This window comes from Callionymus lyra, chromosome 8, assembly GCF_982586985.1.
Source record: "Callionymus lyra chromosome 8, fCalLyr1.hap1.1, whole genome shotgun sequence".
Classification (NCBI taxonomy): Eukaryota; Metazoa; Chordata; class Actinopteri; order Syngnathiformes; family Callionymidae; genus Callionymus; species Callionymus lyra.
This window is the reverse complement of record NC_141825.1, coordinates 8230001-8251272: the sequence shown is the minus strand read 5'-3', so window position 1 is coordinate 8251272 and position 21272 is coordinate 8230001. Positions and strand designations below refer to the sequence as shown.

General features: G+C 38.6%; 1 protein-coding gene across 1 annotated transcript in view; it reads left to right on the top strand.

The window, feature by feature from the left end:
- Positions 1 to 21272, top strand: part of LOC148073550 (transcription factor SOX-6-like) — a 103931-nt gene that overhangs the window by 29533 nt on the left and 53126 nt on the right. Inside the window, exons 3-4 of the mRNA XM_087797911.1 lie at positions 9358 to 9556; positions 11049 to 11256. Of these exons, the coding sequence (XP_087654037.1) occupies positions 9359 to 9556; positions 11049 to 11256 (406 nt within the window). The 5' untranslated portion in view covers position 9358. The remainder of the gene's footprint in view (positions 1 to 9357; positions 9557 to 11048; positions 11257 to 21272) is intronic.

Sequence of the window (21272 nt, the reverse complement as noted above, 5' to 3'; positions counted from 1 at the left end):
CGTTGTCCGTCCCTAAACTCAGCTGCTGAAATAAACTGAAATTGCACATATTTTCAACACTTTACATTCATTTATTTTACCACCTCATCGTGACGATGGTTTCACAAACGATTTCTCACGGTCGCCGTTCTTCAGGGGACGGGCCTCGATTGATGGTTCTGACTGCGAAGGATTCACGAGCGAATAGTGCAGCACCACGGGAAATATGCGAACCCATGATTTATCATCTCAATACATTAATTCCATCTACGGAGTCTTACTCAATAATTAAATGTGACCCTCCTGCAGCTCAGTAAACAACGTCGCACAAGCGTGTACGAGGTCTCGTTTGACTTTATGTGGGGCTCAGAGGTCCAGAGACAGAAGCCGCCGCTTCATAACTCAGCCATATCTAATGAAGCCGGTGATTGAGATTTACAGCCGACGTCGTGGCAACACAGAGAGGTTAAGAAGCAGCAGCGTTTATGTCCGTCAAGTCCCTCCTGTCGTCCTCCCTGCTCTCCGGGGACGTCCAGATATTCCACTGATTTACATGGCGCTTGTCAAAACCTTATTTTGGCCTCATTAATAAATCAGGGAAAACTAGTCAATAAAGGGGGGAACGAGTGCAAATATCTCGAGTGTAAATGTTGGATTTGTTCAGGATGTGTGGAGCTGGTTGTTAAAGTCGGTGTGTGTGTGTGTGTGGAAGCACAAACACAGCCTTCATGCTCATAATGCAACCAACAACACTGACTAAAAAAGCTTCTTTGTAGCTCAAACTTCCCTTCATAAATATTTAGAAAACCTGATGCTTTTCTACTGAAAAAATAATTCAGGAACGGAACTTGGACCGACGTGTTGTTACGATAAATACAAGGTGGGAGTGAGACAACTTTGACAAAAGAAATAAACAACACATTCAATGATTAACAAGTCCAAGCAATACAAGTGAAGATTTAAAGAAAACCAAAATGTCTAAAATGTCCAAAACGAAAGCATCCATCAAACCGGGGATTAAATAGGAAACAAAAGGAAACAGAAAATAAAACGCGGAGGTCAAAACCCTTGCTTACCAATATATTAGTTTGCTCGATGCATATCCAAGTTGTTCGAAAGCGGGTCAACTGGCATGTGAGAGTTCTTGTATACTTTATAACGTATTTTTCATGGCTCGACAACTAAATGATCCGACATGTGGTTCAGTGACAAAGCTTCATGAAGCTTTTTCTAAGGCCATTAAAAGGTATGATTTATGTATCATTATGGCTGTATTATTTGTATAATAATGCTACTATCGTAATGAAACCTAAGCCAACAACGCCACCTACTGACTATGACAACAATGACACCGTGTCACAAAGCTTGGGTGTAAAGTTGCTGCACGAGTGACGACGTGCAGAAACAAAACTATTCCTTCATTATTGAAGTTATTTTGAAATAATTAACATGAAGTATGAAGTGGATTCATCGGGTCAGGCCCACACGGGACCAGAACTCACATGCTCCATCATCTGTTTCTGAAGCTTCTTGGGTCCATCTCAACGACAAAAGAACGCAACAGCTAATGCCCGGGATCGTTTCCCAGTCCCGGTCACGAGCGGCTGCTCTCATTGGCTGCTTGGCCGTCGTCTGCAGTTTGAAGTGAGGCCTTGAGCGTCATGAACTGATGAACAATAGTTACCTTGTACAGTATTAAGTGGTGCCAACCTTGCAGCGTATCCAAACAGTCGACACCCTCAAGCGTCCATGTGTATGATTCTTTGTGTCCTCTTGCTCCTAACCTTGCACGCGATAAAATATATTTTTTTATTTATTTTTTTCCCAATGTCACGTTTCTCTTTGACACACCTGAACTTGAGCCGAGACAAAATGTTTTTGTTTTTTTTATACTTTTGAAATGTAAGGATGAATCACAGATCATATTTAGAGATGGTCAGTGTGAGTCGTTCTTGTTTTATTCATTGACGTATGTGTGTGTGTGTGTGTGTGTGTCGTCTAAAGAAAGAGCTTGAATATGAACAGAGATCAGAAGAAAAATCCAACAAAAATGAATAAAAAAAAAAGGAATATAATAAAGAAAGAAATGAGTTGCAATAACATGAAGCATAAATGAGATACAAATGTATTTTTATTTTAATATTTAAGGTTATTCATTTTGGGAAAAGAAATACTGACATGAAGGAAAATTGAAAAAAAAAAAAAGAAATCCTGAAATAAGTCCTAAAGCGATATAGTAAATTGTTGAAAAACAAAATTCTGAGAATCAATGTTAAAAGTTTTACGGTGACTTCACAACGGCTTTATATAAACAGTCTTCTGTGTGTTAAGTTGTGAGTAGAATAAAACATTTATATCATATTATAGTCATTTCATAAACAAACAACACGAATACGCAGCAAGTCATGCTCATAAAGTATAGACGTGTAATAATATAATAACATGTATATAATGAGAAATGATCCACCATGTCTTTACGCCAATGTCCAGGTAAATCAATTATCACAGTACAAGGCTAGAAAAATGTCTGTCACCTGTCATTATTAATAGATTTGCAAGTATCTATACAACATGCCGCAGCGTAACTACTTAAAAAATAATATATAATAATTCACACGTTCACACAAAAATTAAACAAAAAAATAAAAGTAACTCAAGTAGGTGTAAGTAACCCTGGTTCTAAGAATGTATCTGACTCCGCAGTAGATCATCTCAGGGAGGACATGGTCAAAATCTTTCTTTTCTACTTTCTTTTATCTACACATGAAAGAGTAACGTGTTTGTTCTGCGATTACAAAAACTGTCGGATCACATCCCGACTCCTTTCATCCTTCATGCGCGGAGTCACAAGAACAAATGTATCTTGTGTAAACATAATTGCTCCTCAACCATCTGTACACATTTGACATTCAGCGCCGTCAATAATTGAGTCACATCGTGTCATTTGTTGAGTGGCCTGAAGTGAATAATGCAGGAATTTTCCTCGCAAGCGAAGAAAGTCTCGACAGTGCCGGCCTCGGATCGGGGGAACAAAGCTCATTGTCAGAGATAGAGAGCCCGGATTAGAACAGTCCAGTGAAACGCCTTGTCAGTCCTAATCTGGGATTAGCAGCTTGTACGCCTCCTGGGCTCCAAAGCCACCTGTTTGACGTTTCATTGAAGACTCCAGAGCTTCTTGTTTGACTCTAATTCTTCTGCTGCGTGAACTTCCTTCCTTTTTTTCTTTCCAAGTTCTTTACTCGACGTCTGGTCTGTTTACTCCCTTTGTGGAGTCTCATCCTTTCAGGCCTGGTGTCGGTGATGGATGAAGATCCCCGGACAACACGAGGAGTAAATGAAAAACACAGAACATGGGATGTCTGATGGTAACACAGACCCCGCGAGTCCTTAAATCATTGATCAAACATCCTTTTTGTCTGCACCGCCTCAGGGCTAATGCTAACACTCTGAAATATGTGTGAGAGCAGCTGTGATGATGATGAGAGAGTTTGAATTTAGTTGTTTTTTAAAAGACTTATCAGTCAAATACACCGTTTTGGTTTAACAATCACAAGATTATTAACAAAAGACCTGTTTTATATTGAATATTTTTTTAGTTTCATACAATTTAAAGATGAATATATAGTGTTGGAATAGTACAAAACCCCCTGGTTAAAAAAACTGGTTACTTTTGTCACCCATTTTTATTTTTTATCTTCAGATTTCCTCGAATTAAAAATAATAGAAATGACTCTGAAATGGAAAGTAAATCTGTGTCTTCTTGAGTCGCAGACTTTGTGTCGAAGGCGCAGAAGTGCGACCACGACAAGGCTTAACATTGTGCGTAACCAGCTTATTTGTGTTTCCCATTATGGCCGTCCTCGTGGAGGTCAAAGGTCGACTGGTGGATAAAGGATATTGGCTTTGAGTGACAGGACAGATGGAGGTTTGGTGCGTCGCCAGCTCTCGGCGGTAAACAACATCTTACCTGCATTAAGTGTTTTGTCTAAGGAGCAGGTCGGTGTCGAGTGTAAGCTGATACACACCTGAAGCCGCTGAGAGGCTAAGAGACGATGGATGTAAAGTCTTTCTATTCTTCCGCTCAAGTGACTCTTTATATCTTCCATAATAAAGTCATACAATGGGCCGAAAAAAAAAAACAACATCTTCACACTTGGGTTGAACATTTCTGTGTGTGTGAAGATTTAACCTCGTTATTAGGTTTATGAAGAAATCCAGTAAAAAAAAAACACCTTGAGTTAAAAAGACATGAACTTTCTTTATTGATCATCTTTTAACATCTGAAACTCACTATTTCCTGTGAAATCAAAAGTTCTGATGATGAAACTACAATGAAACAGTCAAAGTTTTGACTATAATGATCAATATTCTCTCTCAAATATGTGCCAATTGCCCTTTGTTTACTTCAAACAGAAAAAACAAAAACTTTTGTTGGAATTTTGTATTTATTTTTTTTCCAATGTATATTATCTTTTTATTGTTATTAATATGTTATGTTTTTTTGTTTAACTTGACCAGGAGACAACACAAGGGATACTTCCAACATTTGTATATGGGTCTCCTTGACCCTGATATAACACATGGGTTAAAATGTGTCTGTATTTTTAATCTTTTTTGTTTAGGAGATATATTAAAGTTTAAGGTAAATCTTATCTTATGTTTAACTAAAAAAAAAAGTGTTTCTATTTTAGAACGATTGTTAGTTTTAAAGAACGTTTTCTTCATTAAGGGACAAGAACAAACACATTTTTTAAAATAAGAAAATTCTGAATTTTTTAATTTCCAAACAAAAATTTGTAAAATGATCATATTTATAATAATAAATACGTCAAGTGATTTAGTCTTTAACCAAAATTGTCTACAGAAAAAAAGGAAGTTGTGATGAAGCTTCATGAAACAGTGTCGTTATCTTCAGAGTCCACTAGATGTCGCTCTCTGCTCTACAATCTATTGTTTTAAACAACTATTCCATTGAAACCTCTGTTTAAACTGATGGCGCCACCAACTGACGTTCAAAAATATGACAGTGTTTCATGAAGCTTCATCGACACATCAAGTACTCATGGCTCAGTGAACAAAGGTTTAATCGAGAGATAAAACACTTCAACGGTTTCGTTTAGTAACGTAGGTAACTAGTCGAGACTTTACCTGAAACGTCGTCCATACGAACACGGTGGAGACGTCGACTTCATTCCTGGGCGTGTGTGACCAGATCTGACCGGTCCAGGGCGAACAAGTGCTGCTCTTGAGCGTGAGTGTTGACTCTGGTGCTCAATGATCCGTTCAATGCTGGACTCTGTGCTGCCGTAGATACATGTGTGTGTGTGTGTGTGTGTACTGTATTTGTGTGACTGAGGGTGTGTTAACATGCCAGAAACAACAACAAGCACAAGGCTGTTGGTCAATACGACACTTCTTGGTTTGAGTCCGTGGTCTGAGTCCGAGCGAGAGTGTGTGTTCAGTGTGTGTACAAACGACACATTCACTTTTGTTTCTACTTCAGTGTTCCATCGTTGACCCTGAGAGATGTTTGACCTCCACCCAATACACGACACCATCGTTACTATAATCTCCATTATTCAGTCATGTTTTTCTTTTTTTTACTCTGACACTCTTTTTGTAAAGACATTTTATTTGGACTCATTTGAGATCAAGTGTCAATCATTTCCTCGCACACTTCAATAGGATTGGTCAAATATCTGCTGTGATTTGTCTCTGGGAGCAAATTTCTGTTGAAATATTAAGAAGTAAATTCTTCATTTGCCCTCAAAAATATCAAATCCCTTTTGACACAAATGTTTACATTATGTTTAAGAGCAAATGTTAAAACTACCTTTTCTGAATTTATTGTGGAGAAGAGTCACTTGTGGAACGTTTATTAGACATATCCTTCCTTCTTTTACCTTACCTTACCTTACCCATGATGCAACTAATAGACTCAAGGACTCATTAATTCCTTGTGATATTAGATTGTTTAATTCTTAGTTTGGGGGCATGAGTGGAGTGAAAAGATGATTCTTTTCTATGTTTGTCTTCGTATTCTTTTTCTTTGTTCTATGTTCTTTATCTTTAGATTTATATTGTGTCATCTTGCACTTTATTTTTATTGCACTTTGTTCCTGTTTCATGAATCTATCTTCTGTGTTACTGTTGGCTAGAAAAACTTTTTCCCGAAGGAGACCTCCAGAAGGATCAATAAAGTTTTGTACCTTATTTCTTTTTCTTTTTGTAAATGAATTCAAATGTTTAAGTATAATTCAAATATGTGTTTAAGTCTTCTTGTTCTTCATCTTTTTCTTTTATTCTTACTCAAGCCTTTTTTCTACAACTCTTCTACGATATTTTTCCCTTTTTTTCTTTGAACCTGACTTTTCCTTGCAACAGTCACAGTATATAAATGAAAAACTAAGTTATTTCCATGAAGTGGAACAATAGGAACTTTGAACTCTCGTCATGTTTGATTGACATCTGCCGGTGCTTCCATCAGGAGTTGACTTCTAAGCATCTTTAAATGATGACAGAGAGTCGCGGACGACCTGCTGTCGGACACGATTACTCGTCGAGTTGTTGCCTCCGGCCGTGAATCTTCAAGAACAAAACCGACTATTGGACGTTTCTGTCCGGAGCTTAAAAAAAACAAAAAAAACAGGAACAAGGGAATCTCTGGAGAAAAGTGAGTCTCTGTGCGTGTCACATTCCTCTCGAGCGACCAATGAGGGCGTCCTCTGTCCAGACAGACTCAAGATTTAGAGTCGAGCTCCCATAGACGACCAATTATCTCCTTTTTTAAATGTTGATCCAGTGAACGAGGCGTGAGGAGACGGAACACTCGAGTTCATTCACACCTTTTTCACTGATTCATCAACATGACAGAAGTTTTTATTGATTTTCTTCTCACACATAATCTTACTTTTATCGTCTTCATGGAATCATTTTGATGAAAGTTCAGAAATAATTAGACGATTATTTGGAATAAGAATATATTTTAAATTTAAATGTTCTTTGGAGTTAATAACTTCATCTAATCAACATTTCACCTCCTGACCTTTGATGGAAACCAGACCTAACATGTAGAATTCTCTTTTTTTCTCCAGTAACTAAGTGATCTTCTTAGTTAAGTTTCATCAGTGTTTTCTTCAATAAATATTTTCATCTTATGATTCTAAAAATGTACTAGTGACTCTCAAGCAAAATCTATGCCACTGGATCCTGAAATTGCTGTTTGTGAATCTCTTTTTTTTATTTTAGTTCCTTTATAATCATCCTTGACTCTCAGCAGAGCAAATCAATTATTTTATCATACATTTTGTTTTCCAACTTTTCTAAAACAAAAATTCCTGACTTCCGAAGACTGATTTCTCAACTAAACCAGACATTAAAACTAGAAACATCATTGTTTAAATCAGATAAAAGGCCCTTTTCAGGAGCTTCATTGAAGTTTCCTCGTCAAACTCTTCTCTATCCCTGAAGGTTTGAGCTCCTACTTTTCTCGTGAGCTCCTAAACTTCGCTCTTTGGTCCTTGTTTTGGGAGATTTTTCATGTCCTGGAGTCGAGGTCTTTGTCCGAGTCTCACATATAGTCTGAGGCTGTGAATGGAGCTTTGTGGAGTGTTTTTCTAAGAGGGGCCCTCGCTGTCCCGCTCTCATCTGTCACAGGTTCCTCCACGTCCCCCAACCCACAATGCCCCATTGTCCCCCCCACCCTACCCCCGACCCGTCAGGTCCTAGACCAGGTCTGGCTTTTATTCTCCTCCATCGTACTGGCATCACCGACCTCGAATGTCTTCAGCACGTCGGGTCGATCCATAAAAACATTTGCTTTTATTAAACAATTATATTATGAATTCATGAGATACAGTTTGATCATTTGACCATCATTGATAGAATGAATTGATGTTGAAATAAGTTCAGTCAAATCCTTCAAGATATTTATGGATTCAGATGGTAATCAGGAATCGTGTTCATTAAAACACACACAACTCACCCGAGGAACGTACAGCAATATAAATCTTTATCTTGGGATTGGATCGTTACTTGTCAATCAAACCCAATTATCTTAAGCCCCGCCCTCCACACTACTTTCAGGGCGAAAACAGGGAACATAGTGAACGGAGGTGAATCTAAAATACAATTTCCTCACTTTAATCATCTTAATCTAATTATTTAGATAATCAGACGAACAAAGAAAATCAAATAATCTCCTTGGCAGTGATAATGTTTTAGTATCATTGAGTTATTAGTTTATAATTGTTAACAATAACTCTGTCTGTTTGATCAAATATATTTATTTGAGAGATTTTATAGTTTATGGTAAGTTGATTTAGAGAAACTTCTTGATGTTTGGTTCTTAAGTGAGGGATGAATGTTTTTCTTTGTCGGTCATCTTGAGAAATGTAACACGTTTACTCGTTTGCAAAAGAAAGAGGGTTTTTCGATCAAAATACGGATGATTTTTTTCTTCTCTTGAGTGCAACAGTTTCTTGTCTTGAGAGTCAACGTTTAAAGCTTTAACTTCTTCACAAACAGTTTGTCAATTTACAGACTTCATTCAGTATGTTCTGCCCCCTACTGGAGACATGTGGATTATATTTGGAATTATAGTGAAATTAAAACCTTTGTTTTGTAATCACTTTTGTGGAATTTATGACATGATTGTAATTTCCTACTTCTCAAGATGCACTTTATTCTTTCACAGTGTTTATAAAAAACACACGTGTCATTTGAGTTGTTGCTCATGAGACAGTGTTTCTAAGAGAGTCTTCATCAGCAGCAACAATATTATCGTCTAAATATATCTTCTCTCTGCCCTGGCGCTTCTGTTGCTCCACATTGTTGCACACACAGCTCAGGATTAGGTTGGAGATGTTTGCTCGTCTGTAAATTCACTCACAGACCTGCTTCTACTTTTGTCTGAAGCCACGAAGCCAAACTTCGTTAAATCCACTTTTACAGGTTTGAATAATAAATCATTGACTTCTAGACAAAAAAATCCATATTGCCCCTAAAAATGTGTTTATATATACAATTAATAATTACAAATATCATCCATATATTCACAGCATTTTTTTCATTTTTGTGTTGCAATTAAACTACCGGCCTCTAGATGGAAGCAGTCATTAGGTCCTCCACAGCTGAAGAAAGATTGAGATCCTAGTGATGACTGAGGACGAGAGGATACAGTGACATATTTTGGTTTCAAACTACAAATACATCCTTGTTACTACATCACCACTATATATCAGGATATATCATATCCTTGTATCGTGACACATAGATACAGATTCTTGACAATAAACACTGATGTATATATTTACATTTATATCAATGAAGCTGCAAGTTTTTGTCTTTCCTGCTGTAGTAAAATGATCTCGTCCACAGAATGATGTCTTCCATGCGAGCCACTCCTCCCTTCCATGCACCCGCCGAGGAAGAGCAAGCAGTCGGCCACGACAGTTCCGCTTGGCCGGGAGACGAGCGAGAGACGTCGTCTCACGACAGCGGCCACAAGGAGGATCTGCAGCCCGGGAGGGCGAAGCCGACGGACGCCGAGTGGGAGAACGTCGGCTCCGCCAACGTGGTGAGGAGTCGACACCGACCAGGCCTCCTGGTTACTTTGAAAATGTTGCTCAAAATCTGTAAAAGAAATCCACATTTGTGTGCACGTGTGCATGTGTGGATGTAGTGTACACAACAACAGTCTCTCTGGTTGCCTGGACTGTGAGCTGCAGGCGCTGCTTCAGGCATCCCAGGGATGAAATCCCTCTGGAGAGTTGCACCCCTTTATTTCTGCCTCTCTTGCATGGCTGTGTTTTCACTGTGTGTGTATGTGTGTGTGTGTGTGTGTGTGTGTGTGTGTGAGAGAGAGGAAGGAGTTTCCCTAAGCCTTTGAGGACAACAAAGTTGGGAGACTCAAAGTTTTCCTGCCTGTACAAGTTGCTGAAGAGCCCAAAACAACTCATTTTATTTTTTATTATTTTCATAGAAAAGAAATGACGAAGGTGAACATTTTATTCCTTGAATAAATCGTATCGGTCATAATGAAAGGTTATGAATTTGAATCCAATTAAATGAACTTCAAGGGACATTTTTATACAGAAAACAGAAAAAAACTTTTATTTCCATATTTTTAAATTCTTTTTTCCCCCCTTCTTTAGGGTTAACCAGGTAAAGTATTTAAGATAAAATGTTTTTTTTTCTGGATTAAAATAGATATATAAGACGTTATTTATCCCTTAATAATGATTATAATAATAATAATAATGAATTAATAATGATTATTGTTTAATTAAATTAAACTTATTTCGTTTTGGATTATTTTTATTAATTTATGATATTTATTTTTCTCATTATTTAGTATTTATTATAAGTTTCAGTGTTTACAACACCGGCAATAAAAGATTTCAGATTCTGATTTAGGAAATGATGGTTGAAATCTTGGCACAGCAACAGGAGCTCAAAGTTGACAGAGATCAGAGCATAAATAATAAGTAATAATAGAGAGTGTCGATCACAACACAGTCTAAATCGTGGATATAAAACTCTAAGTCATAATGATTTTCTTCAGGAGCGAGAACAGATCAAACCCCGATCATCGTGGAGTGAGTTCTCTCGGTAGGATTTGTCGAACACTTGCACAACTATCATAGATAATCCCGGAGAACCGGAGTCAACAGTGACACTCTAATCCTCATTAGACTGGTATGTTCTGCTTAAAGACAAAGTGCGCAACAGGAGCCAATTCAAGGGCATCTTAAGATCCCGCTGTTCCTTCAATCCTCTTGTCTTTGAAACAAGATCCTCATAAAGTTCACAGAGACCCCCCCCCTCCCCTCCCCACCCAGATGCATGATGGGAGGAGAAAGTGTTTGGAAATAGATCCTGTGTTGGTGCACCTGTGCTCAAGTGTCTCTTCTGACAATGTCTTCTTGAAAGGCTTATCTTGAAGTAAATATAGGTTTTCTTGTGGCTTCACCTCAGCTGTGAGACACAAATACTGTTGAACTTCCTCCACTTGAACATCATCTTATGAGAAAGTTCCTTCGATTCATCGCTTCTCTCGCTCCTTCCAGGACGACAGCAGTAAAGTCAGCTCGGGGTACTCCTACCAGACCAACTCTACCTCTCCACCGAAGCCGGACGAGGGTTCCAGGGATCGCGGCGAACCCATGACCGGACTCGCCTTCGGAACTCCGGAGCGCCGCAAAGGGAGCCTGGCGGACGTGGTGGACACGCTGAAGCAGAAGAAGCTCGTGGAGCTGACCAAAACCGAACAAGACGGTGAGACCAGGCGTGAGCTCCGGGGCCGCCGTTGAAGCGGTTGTTGTGAGGCATCAGTCCGTGTTGTGTTGGGAATATCTTGGATACTGAATATGTTTGTTGGGATTTTAGATGATTGAAATCCTTTTTTGTATCTTTGTTTTTGGTTTATCAAGGGAACTGTAGAGGATTTGGTATCAGTTGGTTCTGATGATTCTACTCTATTGTTGTAAATCAGGGGTCAAACAATATTTAAAAGTTTCACAAAGGTTGAGTTGACCTGAGTGACCTGATCTACGACCGATGAATAAACATTTTTATTGTTTTTTTTAAACAAAGATCGACCCACATGACTTGTTTTCATGAATTTATCTTTTTATTTCGGGGAGAATCTTGCTTGTCAAGTGTTGGGATCTTGAGCGATGCAAGGTTTTCCAGAACTTGGTTCCGATTGATTGTATGACAACATCAATCCAAACAAACATGCATCAGATTATGGACGAAGCTTCGTGAAACAGTGTCATATCATTAGAGGTCAGTATGTGGTGCCATCGGTTTATAAATGATTTGATAGGATCGCTATTCAAAGTCATAGATGATAGAGCAGAGAGTGACATCTAGTGGTAAATAATGACACCTGTTACCAAGGAGCTGGTCTTGGATTTCGGGAGGTCCAGGACAAAGCCACGTCCAGTGTCCATCAGAGGCGACGAGGTGGAGATAGTGGACAACTATAAGTACCTCGGTGTGTGGATGGACAGTAAACTGGACTGGTCCTGCAACACAGACCATGTGTATAAGAAGGTTCAGAGTAGACTGTACTTTCTGAGGAGGCTTCGATCATTTAACATCTGCAAGAAGCTCCTCTGCATGTTCTACCAGTCTGTGGTGGCCAGTGTCCTGTTCTATGCTGTGGTGTGTTGGGGTGGAAATGTGTCCAAGAGGAGTGTCAACAGGTTGGACAGGTTGATCAGGAGGGCTGGTTCTGTGGTTGGAATGAAGCTGGACTCACTGGTGACAGTTGCTGAGAGGAGATCATTGAACAAACTACTGTCCATCATGGATGATGACAGTCATCCTCTGAACACTGTCATCAGTGAGCAGAGAAGCAGAATGAGTGCACGAATGCTCCTACCCAGGTGCAAAACAAATAGACTCAGGGACTCATTCATCCCTCGGGCTATTAAATTGTACAATTCTGGGTTCGGGGGCAGGAGTGGAGTGAAAGTATCTGGATGTTCTGTTCCATGTTAGTCTTTGTATCTTTGTCTTTGTTGTTTTTCTTTCCTTGACCTATGTCCTTTGTCTTTGTCTTTAGACTTAGATTGTGTCATCTTGTTCTTCCTCTTTATGTTCTTCTTATTTTATTTTTTATGTATTATTTTTTATTGTTTATGAAAAATTGCTGGCTATTGGTAAAAAACAATTTCCCAAAGGAGACCTCCTGAGGGATCAATAAAGTTTTACCTTAATGAAGCTTTCGTCGACACTGAAGACTGGCGAGTCAAAGTGGAGGAGTTTCTTCAATATGTGTCTGTGTTACCATGATTATAGATCGATAAGTGAAAAAATAAGTGTCAGAGACAAAAGGGGTGAAGAAGACTGTTTAGAAATGTATATGTTTACCAACATATAACCAGAAACAGTAAAAAAGCGATAAAATAAATTATTTCCTTGACTCAAGATGGAGACAAATGTCATGAAAATGAACAAAAATAGTTCGTTTTTTTAAAATTATTTAGGTTTATATTTATTTTAATAATTGAAGAAAAGGAAGGAAAAAAGGAATAACTTCTTTATGCTTCTGTTAAAAAATTATAGTGTTTCATGAAGCTTTCGTCGACACTAAAGCCGATGATTTATAGACTGATGAATGAAAGACACTTCGGAGACTAGAAGGGGTGAAGAAGAGAGTGCAGGCAGGGTGGAGCAAGACAGATATGAAATGAATGGATATTCAAAGTAAGAGGAAACAATTGGTTTGAGTTTCGTACAAACCTTTTTTCAAATCCACATAAAACATGTCAGACCTGAAGTGGTTCGTATTCTCGTTCCGTCCAATCGGAGAAGTCTCTTGAAGTCACTTCCTTAAAGAGGAAACATCCTTAGTTTCGACATCCAAGGACGTTCATAATGTGACTTAAATCCACGAGTTGTTGCATTTAATACTCCACACTCGCACTCAAGTTTCCTTCACAAACGAACCACGGCGTCATCTTTGGTTTGGTGATCGTACAAAAGTGCATTCATGGAAATATTCTGGACGCAGCAGCGGCAGGTCAAGAAAAAAAAAGAAAAGAAAACAGTTCACTATATTAAGAAAGTTGATATAACTTTGGATTTTGGGGAAAAAACGGTTTGAAGCCAAAAGATTTCTCTGAAAAGATGGAGAGAAAGGGTGACGTGAGACGAAGGTCAGAGTTCATCTGAGAAAAGTTTTAAATTGAGTTGAAATTAAGTGACGGTCGTACCCTCGTCAGTGTAAACAGTTCCTTCTCGTCCCTCGAGTCGTCGCTTCAATCGCTGAGACGTGTCGAAGTAGATCCTTCTCACACATCAGACACTTGTTAGATCACAATATCAATCAGTGAAAATATAGGTTTCCCTTTTTTCTCCGGGGCTGGTGTGATGTGCGGCAGCAGCACAGAGCGGCATGTGAAGCCGCTCAGCGTGTCGCGACCTGCCTGCTCCCGGATCTAACAGCCTCTCCACAGACACGCCGCGATCGTGATATCAGACGAGAGCTCGATCTCTCTCATTTAGAGGCTCGACTTTGTTATTGATACAGTCAAGTGGGCTCCGGTGGGACGGCCGCGAGCGTGGAGGAGTGAACGCTCTCTAGTTGAAAGGTAAAGCAGTTTTGGCCTCTTATCTGGAATGTGTTCGCACCATTGAAAGCAACACTTTCAATGTTGTGACAGTTTCCTGTCAAGTCAAAGGACGAGTGTTGTGGCTTTTTTCTCTCTTTTTGATTCAAAGAAAACGTCGTCGCCACTCGACAATTAAGTCAATTCATACAGTAGCACCAGGATGTTTATGTCATCATAACATATACTAGTTATAGTAGAATATATACTAGTTATAATATGATATATACTAGTTATAATAGTTAATATATACTAGTTATAATATGATACATACCAGTTATAACACGATATATAATAGTTATAATATAATATATACTAGTTATAATATGATACATACTAGTTATAACACGATATATAATAGTTATAATATAATATATACTAGTTGTAATATGATATATACTAGTTATAATATGATACTGTATATAAAAGTTCTAATAAAATATATACTTGTTATAAAATGAATACATACTTGTACTAATAGAATATATACTAGTTCTAATATAATATATACTAGTTCTAAAATAATATATCCTATTTATTTTAGAATATATACTAGTTATAAAATTAATATATACTGGTTCTAATATAATATATACTAGTTATAATAGTTAATATATTATATATCTGATATTGTCAAAACCATGCTGAATGCTAATATAAAAGGCAATGACACATGTGAAAGTTCCATTAACTATATTTGAAAAATTAATGTTTATATATTTTACTTCAGTAAATTAATTATTTTTTTACACTCAATTTAATGCTATATGGTTATGAAGTTCCGATTTTTAACCACAGTGCATTGATTATGTTATATGTATTTCCTACTGATGATAGTTAAGTTCTTCGTCCACATTATTCTCTAATTTATCATTGATTTCATTGGTCTATATGTAAACTATTTTTCTTTGTTTGAAATAGATGTTTTGAATCTTTCCTTTTTTGTCAAATCGTAATTGATCCTAGTTTTCTCTGTTTTACATTTAAGAATCTTCCTTCTTCTATTTGTTTGTTCATTTTTCAAGAATAATTTGTGAGTTTTACTCTTTTTGTCACGCAATCCCTTTGACTCACACATAAATTGAATTGAATTTGAACATAAATGTTTCGGTATGCAAAGCTTCGACTAAATGTTCATTTGCTTTTTTTAACGTTTCTCTTCTTCGATCAATTTAATTGGACGAAAAAACTCTTTGACCCCAAAAAAATTATTCATAAAGAAGGATTATGTTAATTTAAGCGGTAAATAGCTAATTCATGAAGTCACTTAAAGCCGTAGGGTAAGATATATTTATTATTTATTGCGTTATTTGAACCTGGAGGGTTAACCCCGGTCTTGTCCCTGATTCACAAAGATTCAGCGTCCAGGAGTTTTAATCACTGGTTGCTGAGCAGCGAAGCACATTAAAGACTGAATAATACACATCGGTCTCTTCTTCGCCTCCTGCTGGTCAAGACGTCTCTCTCACGATCGGCTGCAACTTCAAACGGAATCGAACCCTAATAGCCGCGACCCACGATGCAACTGTCGCCGGCATCACCCCCTGTTGTCAGCGCGCTGCTAGTTTCCTGCTCGTCAGAAGAGCCCAAGTGGCTGTGAAGGTTCTAATGAATAGTCGTGGCCTCGCTCTGCAGTCCGGGGCGAACCTTTGCCCCGACGACTGCCGCCGCCACAGATACATCCTCTTTGTCAAAGCGTGTATAGGTCTGACGTCCCTGCCGCGTTTTATATTCCGCCGTGTTTGAACCCACCTCCATATCTCCGACACAAAGACGTGTTTCGCACAACAGCCTTTTTTTCCTGCCACAAAGCACTTAGCGCTTATTAAACTGTTCGGCGAGTTACTGAATAAAAAGGCTCAAGGCCAGGATCGGGAGAAGAGAATGTGGCACCAGACAACTGCTGAAAGACAGAAAGATCTTCTCTAAACCTTATCTTTTTCGTGCCTGGGAAGGACAAAGAGAAGAAATCAGGGAAAGATGAAAATATGCCCGACCTTGATGTAAATAGTGAATTTCAATGTGTTTTTCTTAAGACATATGCTGAAGACGTTTTTGAATAAATGTTTTTTTCTTCAAGCTCCGGCTCTCGCTCGCCCTCCATTGTGGCGTTAACAATTTTTTTTTCGAGAGGTCAGAAATGTAAAGATTGGTGGATTCGGCTGCTTATTTGACGGGTAAACAAGTTTCGCCTTGATTTCGTCCGACGCCGTCCTGGAGTCGACGGATCCGATGTCTTACGACAAATACAAGAATTCAAGATGAACGACGAATAAATGACGTCTATTTTCCTCAAATGCAACATTAGGATAGAATCTGTTTTATTGTCGATGACGTTGTCAGTTCAATGTGTTGCAATTGATTGAATGTGTTGTTCAGGCAACTACACACAACACACAACAATCATGTACGAAAAAAGGAATTTTTAGGATTTTAATAAATACACAAATAAAATGTAACCGAATATTTACATAGATATAAAAAATAAGAAAACATAATAAATATTATTAAAATGAAAACAAACTAGTGAAGTTGTATTATTTTATATGAATATTTCTTGTGGTTTCTCAGGGTCAGGGTGACCCAAAGGCCTGAAAATAAATGTGTTTGTGGTATCCTTTGTGTTGTCTCTGGGTCAAATGTCAACCTCCCCGGGTTCCATAAATAAATATGCAGTAGTGGAGGTCGTTGACCTTTGATCCAGAACAAGGGGTACCACAAACACATTTGTTTTCGGGCTTCGGGTCACCTTGACCCTGAGATTGCTCAAGGGTTAAGGGTATATTTTTTTATTAGCTAAATATATATTCACAAATGAACACTTGTTCTCCACACAAAGACATTTTATTTGATAAAAATGAAAAGATTAATAATAACAATAGTAATGAAACCTTAAGTCATGTTTAAAAGCATCATTTGAGTTCAGTCACATCTGTTTCTCCAACTGACACGTCTGAGGTGTATTTGTGTTTGAAGGGAACGGACGCGACTCCTCATGTTTCTTTCATGATCACGGATGATTTCTGATGCTGCAGGTCAGATGCTGTCCCAGAAAATGTTTCTTTACTCGGCTTCTCTCGACATCGCACAGGATTCACGACATCAAACCATCACTGAACACAGTGTTCAAGAGTCGTATAATAACAATAATGAGTGAAACGATGAAAGCATCTCAACAATAACGTTTACGTGGTTTAATAAACAAGATTTGAAATAAGAATATCTGTGACCTCGACCTGTCAGTCATTTAGTTCTGACACTCATCATGAGCATGTTTTCAACTTACTACTTTATAAAGTTTGCTGAAATCTGGGCGAACGAGAGGTTACGAGAGTCCATTATGACGTAAGAATGGCTTCACTCCTCCTCCAGCCAGCTGTAATCACGCCCCGTTTGTTTATACAACGAGTCCCTTGGAGGTGGAGACTTCCGAGATTGATGACGCGCAGTGACAAACTACAGTCCCCTAAGACCTCAGATAAGACAAAAAATATGAATTCAAATGTTTTTGTTTTTTTTATCCCCGGACACAACATAATAAAATATCTAAAATTGTGGACACAAAATACAAAATATTTTTCACAAAATTCTTTCATTTCTCTCTCAGAATCTACTAGCTTCACATGTCTGGACGGCTCAGTCTTTAGAGGACAATTATCTCGATACTAAAGACGCAGGTTCCATCTTGTTTATTTTAGAGATCCTTTTATGTTGCGGCTGCAGTAGCGGACCCGCGCTCCTCGAGCGGCTTCTTTCTTTACTTCAAGTAAAGGCATTTATTCCGGTTAGACGACTTTATTACGTACTTCTCTTTATTCTATTTTTCATCCTAACTTTAAAGCTCAGGTCATGACCACAAATGATGAATTGGAGGCTATATATATATATTTTTTAATTTAAAATATCATGTCGGAGCTGTAATTTTACACAGAATATAGTGTTTTATTTTTTATTTTACGGATTCTAGGAAGACAGTTATCGTTGCAGAATATTTCTTAAATCTGTGTGTGTTATTGATGGATGAGTATAGATAATAATAATGATATTATTGGCTCATATAACAAGTCTTAAGTTGTTCCATTCAAAGATCAATTTCTTCCTGTCGCTCAATAATTCTCGCGGAAGGTCAACTCACCTCTTAACTAAGCTAAAGCCAGAGTGCATGACCGCGGTTCGAACTGTGAGCGAGACTCACGCGTCCATGTGTCGAGAGATTATGGATTCATACATTCAGGTGCCGGTCGTTGCGATGACAGATTAACAGGCGAGTTGGGTCGAGCGGCAAGAGTTAAGCTCGTTGGTTAATTAACAAGCTCTGGGCTTTGGCTCTATGTTTGCCTTCGTCTGTGGTGAGAGCGGCTCGAGCCGAGGTCGTGTTCAGGTACAGGTTTGTCTCTCGACTCGTGGTTAGTGCTGATGTTTTAACTCATGCAAACTCATCTCGAACTGAGGCAGAGTTTAAAGACTATTGTTTTGTGGTGTTTATTTAACAGTGATATGAAACTCAAAGTATACTTGAACCTTGATGAACACATTTATTTTGTTCTATAAGTAAGTAAGTAATATTTGTAGACCAGGGTCACAAAGTGCTTAAACAATAAAAAAAAAATACACAATAAAATATATGCTAAAAAAGTAAAGACACCACCAAGACCAACACAGGAGATTTTATACTTTTCTGTTATCATGTCTGATGTCCTGTAATGTATATTTTGTATTATTTTATTATTTATTTATCAGTTTAGTGATTTTCATCTCATATTTCAAGCTTCCTAACATAACTTTCGTAGTACTTAAACAAAGTGTCTCACTGCTTGTTAAGGACAAATGGCAGATAAAGTACCTTGACATTGTTAAATTGAATATAATCCTCAATAAGTAAATAGTAATAAATAGAGTTGATTTCCAAATAATCTGCACAGTTAAGGCCGTCCTGCATCGATAACGCATTTAAAAAATTAATGTATTTTTACTGTTTTTGTTTATAATATAAACATATCTAAACAGGCGTCTCCTCCCCGGTTGCACTCTCTTCTTCTCTGCTACTCTCAGTCATCTCTATTATCATATCATCCGCAAACATTATTGCGGAAACCGTTGACCATCGTTATTGACGTGTTGATGAAGCTTCACGAAACAGTGTCATTTGTTTCCACTAGATGTCGCTCTCTGATCTATAATGATCGATTTAAACGTCTCTTCTCTTGAAACCTCACATCAAGTTCAAACCGAGCTCTAAGAATACGACACTGTTTCATGAAGCTTCACCAAAACCATCACTATTAGACATCCATGATGAAATGTTTGAGTCTCTCTATAGAAGCTTTTAAAGGTTTAGTAACTGGACCAGATTTTCCTTTAAGTCTCTGAGAGCAGGAGAAGTCGCAGCTCGCGTTTTCTCTAAACGTTCTTCCACGGTGATTTTAGAAATGCCGGTCAGAACTTCTCCTGTCGTCTCCGCCAACAGAACCGTTCCCTCCGGACCTCCTGAGGTCGGCCTGAGCCTCGCCGGGCCCGTAAATGATAGGGATCTCTTTACTAACGATCAGGCCGCGAGCTCTCCTCGACGACTGCAGGAGTGGATCCACGCCGCTCGGCCCGGGCGCCGAGCCAGCAGGCATATGGTCGAGCGACGCGTTCGTCTCCAAGACTCTTGAATCGGAGCCAAGAGAAGTAGATTGAAGCGAGTTTTTATCAGCTCCTTCCTCTTCATACAAGAGGTTCACTGATACGCTTGATTGCTCAGCAGATTATTCAACATCTGACCTGTGTGTAGCTGGGTGTAAGTGTGTGTAAGTGTGTGTAAGTGTGTGTGTTGACTTAGCGACATAAAGTATAAAACAAGTGTTTGCTGTGAAATATAAAACCACAAACACAGAAGTTATAGTTGAGTAAACAGAGCTTCTCGCTGCCTGTCCCTATGTTTGGATGATGAAGTCGTTCACTGTCGCTTTAGGCGACAATTTTCAAATTCAATTTTCCACACACAAAAACTCACGTAAATATGGTTTTAAAAAAAAAGAAGTAGTTTTCAAGCTTTTACCAGCAAATACATTATAAACTTAATGAACCCCAGAACTAGTCGGACCGAAGTGTGTGTAGAGAAAGGAGGCAGAGACGCATTCGACTGTACGTTTAACAATTACACACGTTTAAAAGCACAAAACGATCGCAAATTGCAAACGCAGCCTAAAACTGAAAATTAGAACAATTGCAGATAAACACAATATAGGCGGTGAGATCAAACAAAAATAACGTAGCTGTGTTTAAAGGATTAACAAGGGTGGAAATATATATCATTTTTTTTAATGAATCCTTTTGTGTTGCATTCACAGCGCTCATCTCCGAAAACTGCAAAACTTATCTTAAAACAACCACCGTCACTCTTATTTCCTGGAACCCCTCGACCCCCAAAATGTGACCTGATCCACTGACAACGTCTGGCCATGGGTGTGGCCCCAAAACAAAGTTTCTATTGTGTCTGCGCCACAGATCGTGCTGGTGTGTACATGTGTGTACATGTGTGTACGTGTGTGCTCGGTGAGGTCGGGTCTCATATATCATGGCTAAAGTGGAACCAGAAGCTCAGGGTCTTGAACTGGTGTATTGGAAGCGTGTGGTTGACAAAGAACAAAGAACATGGCACCCTTGATTTATATTGGAACAGAGCTTAAAGGTTTTAGTAGTTTAAAAGTACAAACCGTGATGAATTGAATTGAAGTCACATTAATCAGATGATTTAATAAGTGCCGGAGAACTCGGAGCTCCGGTTGCACGACTGACATCAGGCGACTCGCTTCTTTCTTTTTACACTCGCACTGCATTTGAAAAGAGTCTGGCCTTTTTTTTTTCATTTTAAATATTGTCTTTACATTTATTTCTGAGGCCAAGAGGCGCTGGTCAAACCTTTGGTAGTGAACAAAATAACAAGATCCAGTGTTCAGGGCATCTGGACCGGTACTTAAAGAGGAGGTCAGTCATTTGGGGCGACACTCGGAGTAGAACCTCTGATCCTCCACAAGTTCAGGATGCTTCCAGGACGCCATAACGCCTCCCTGAGGAGATGGTCCAGGTCCTCGGGAGCCTCGTTTTTTCCCTAGAAGACTTGACCACATACATAAGTACTGATGAAGCTTCATGAAACAGTGTTATGTCTTTAGAGGTCAGTAG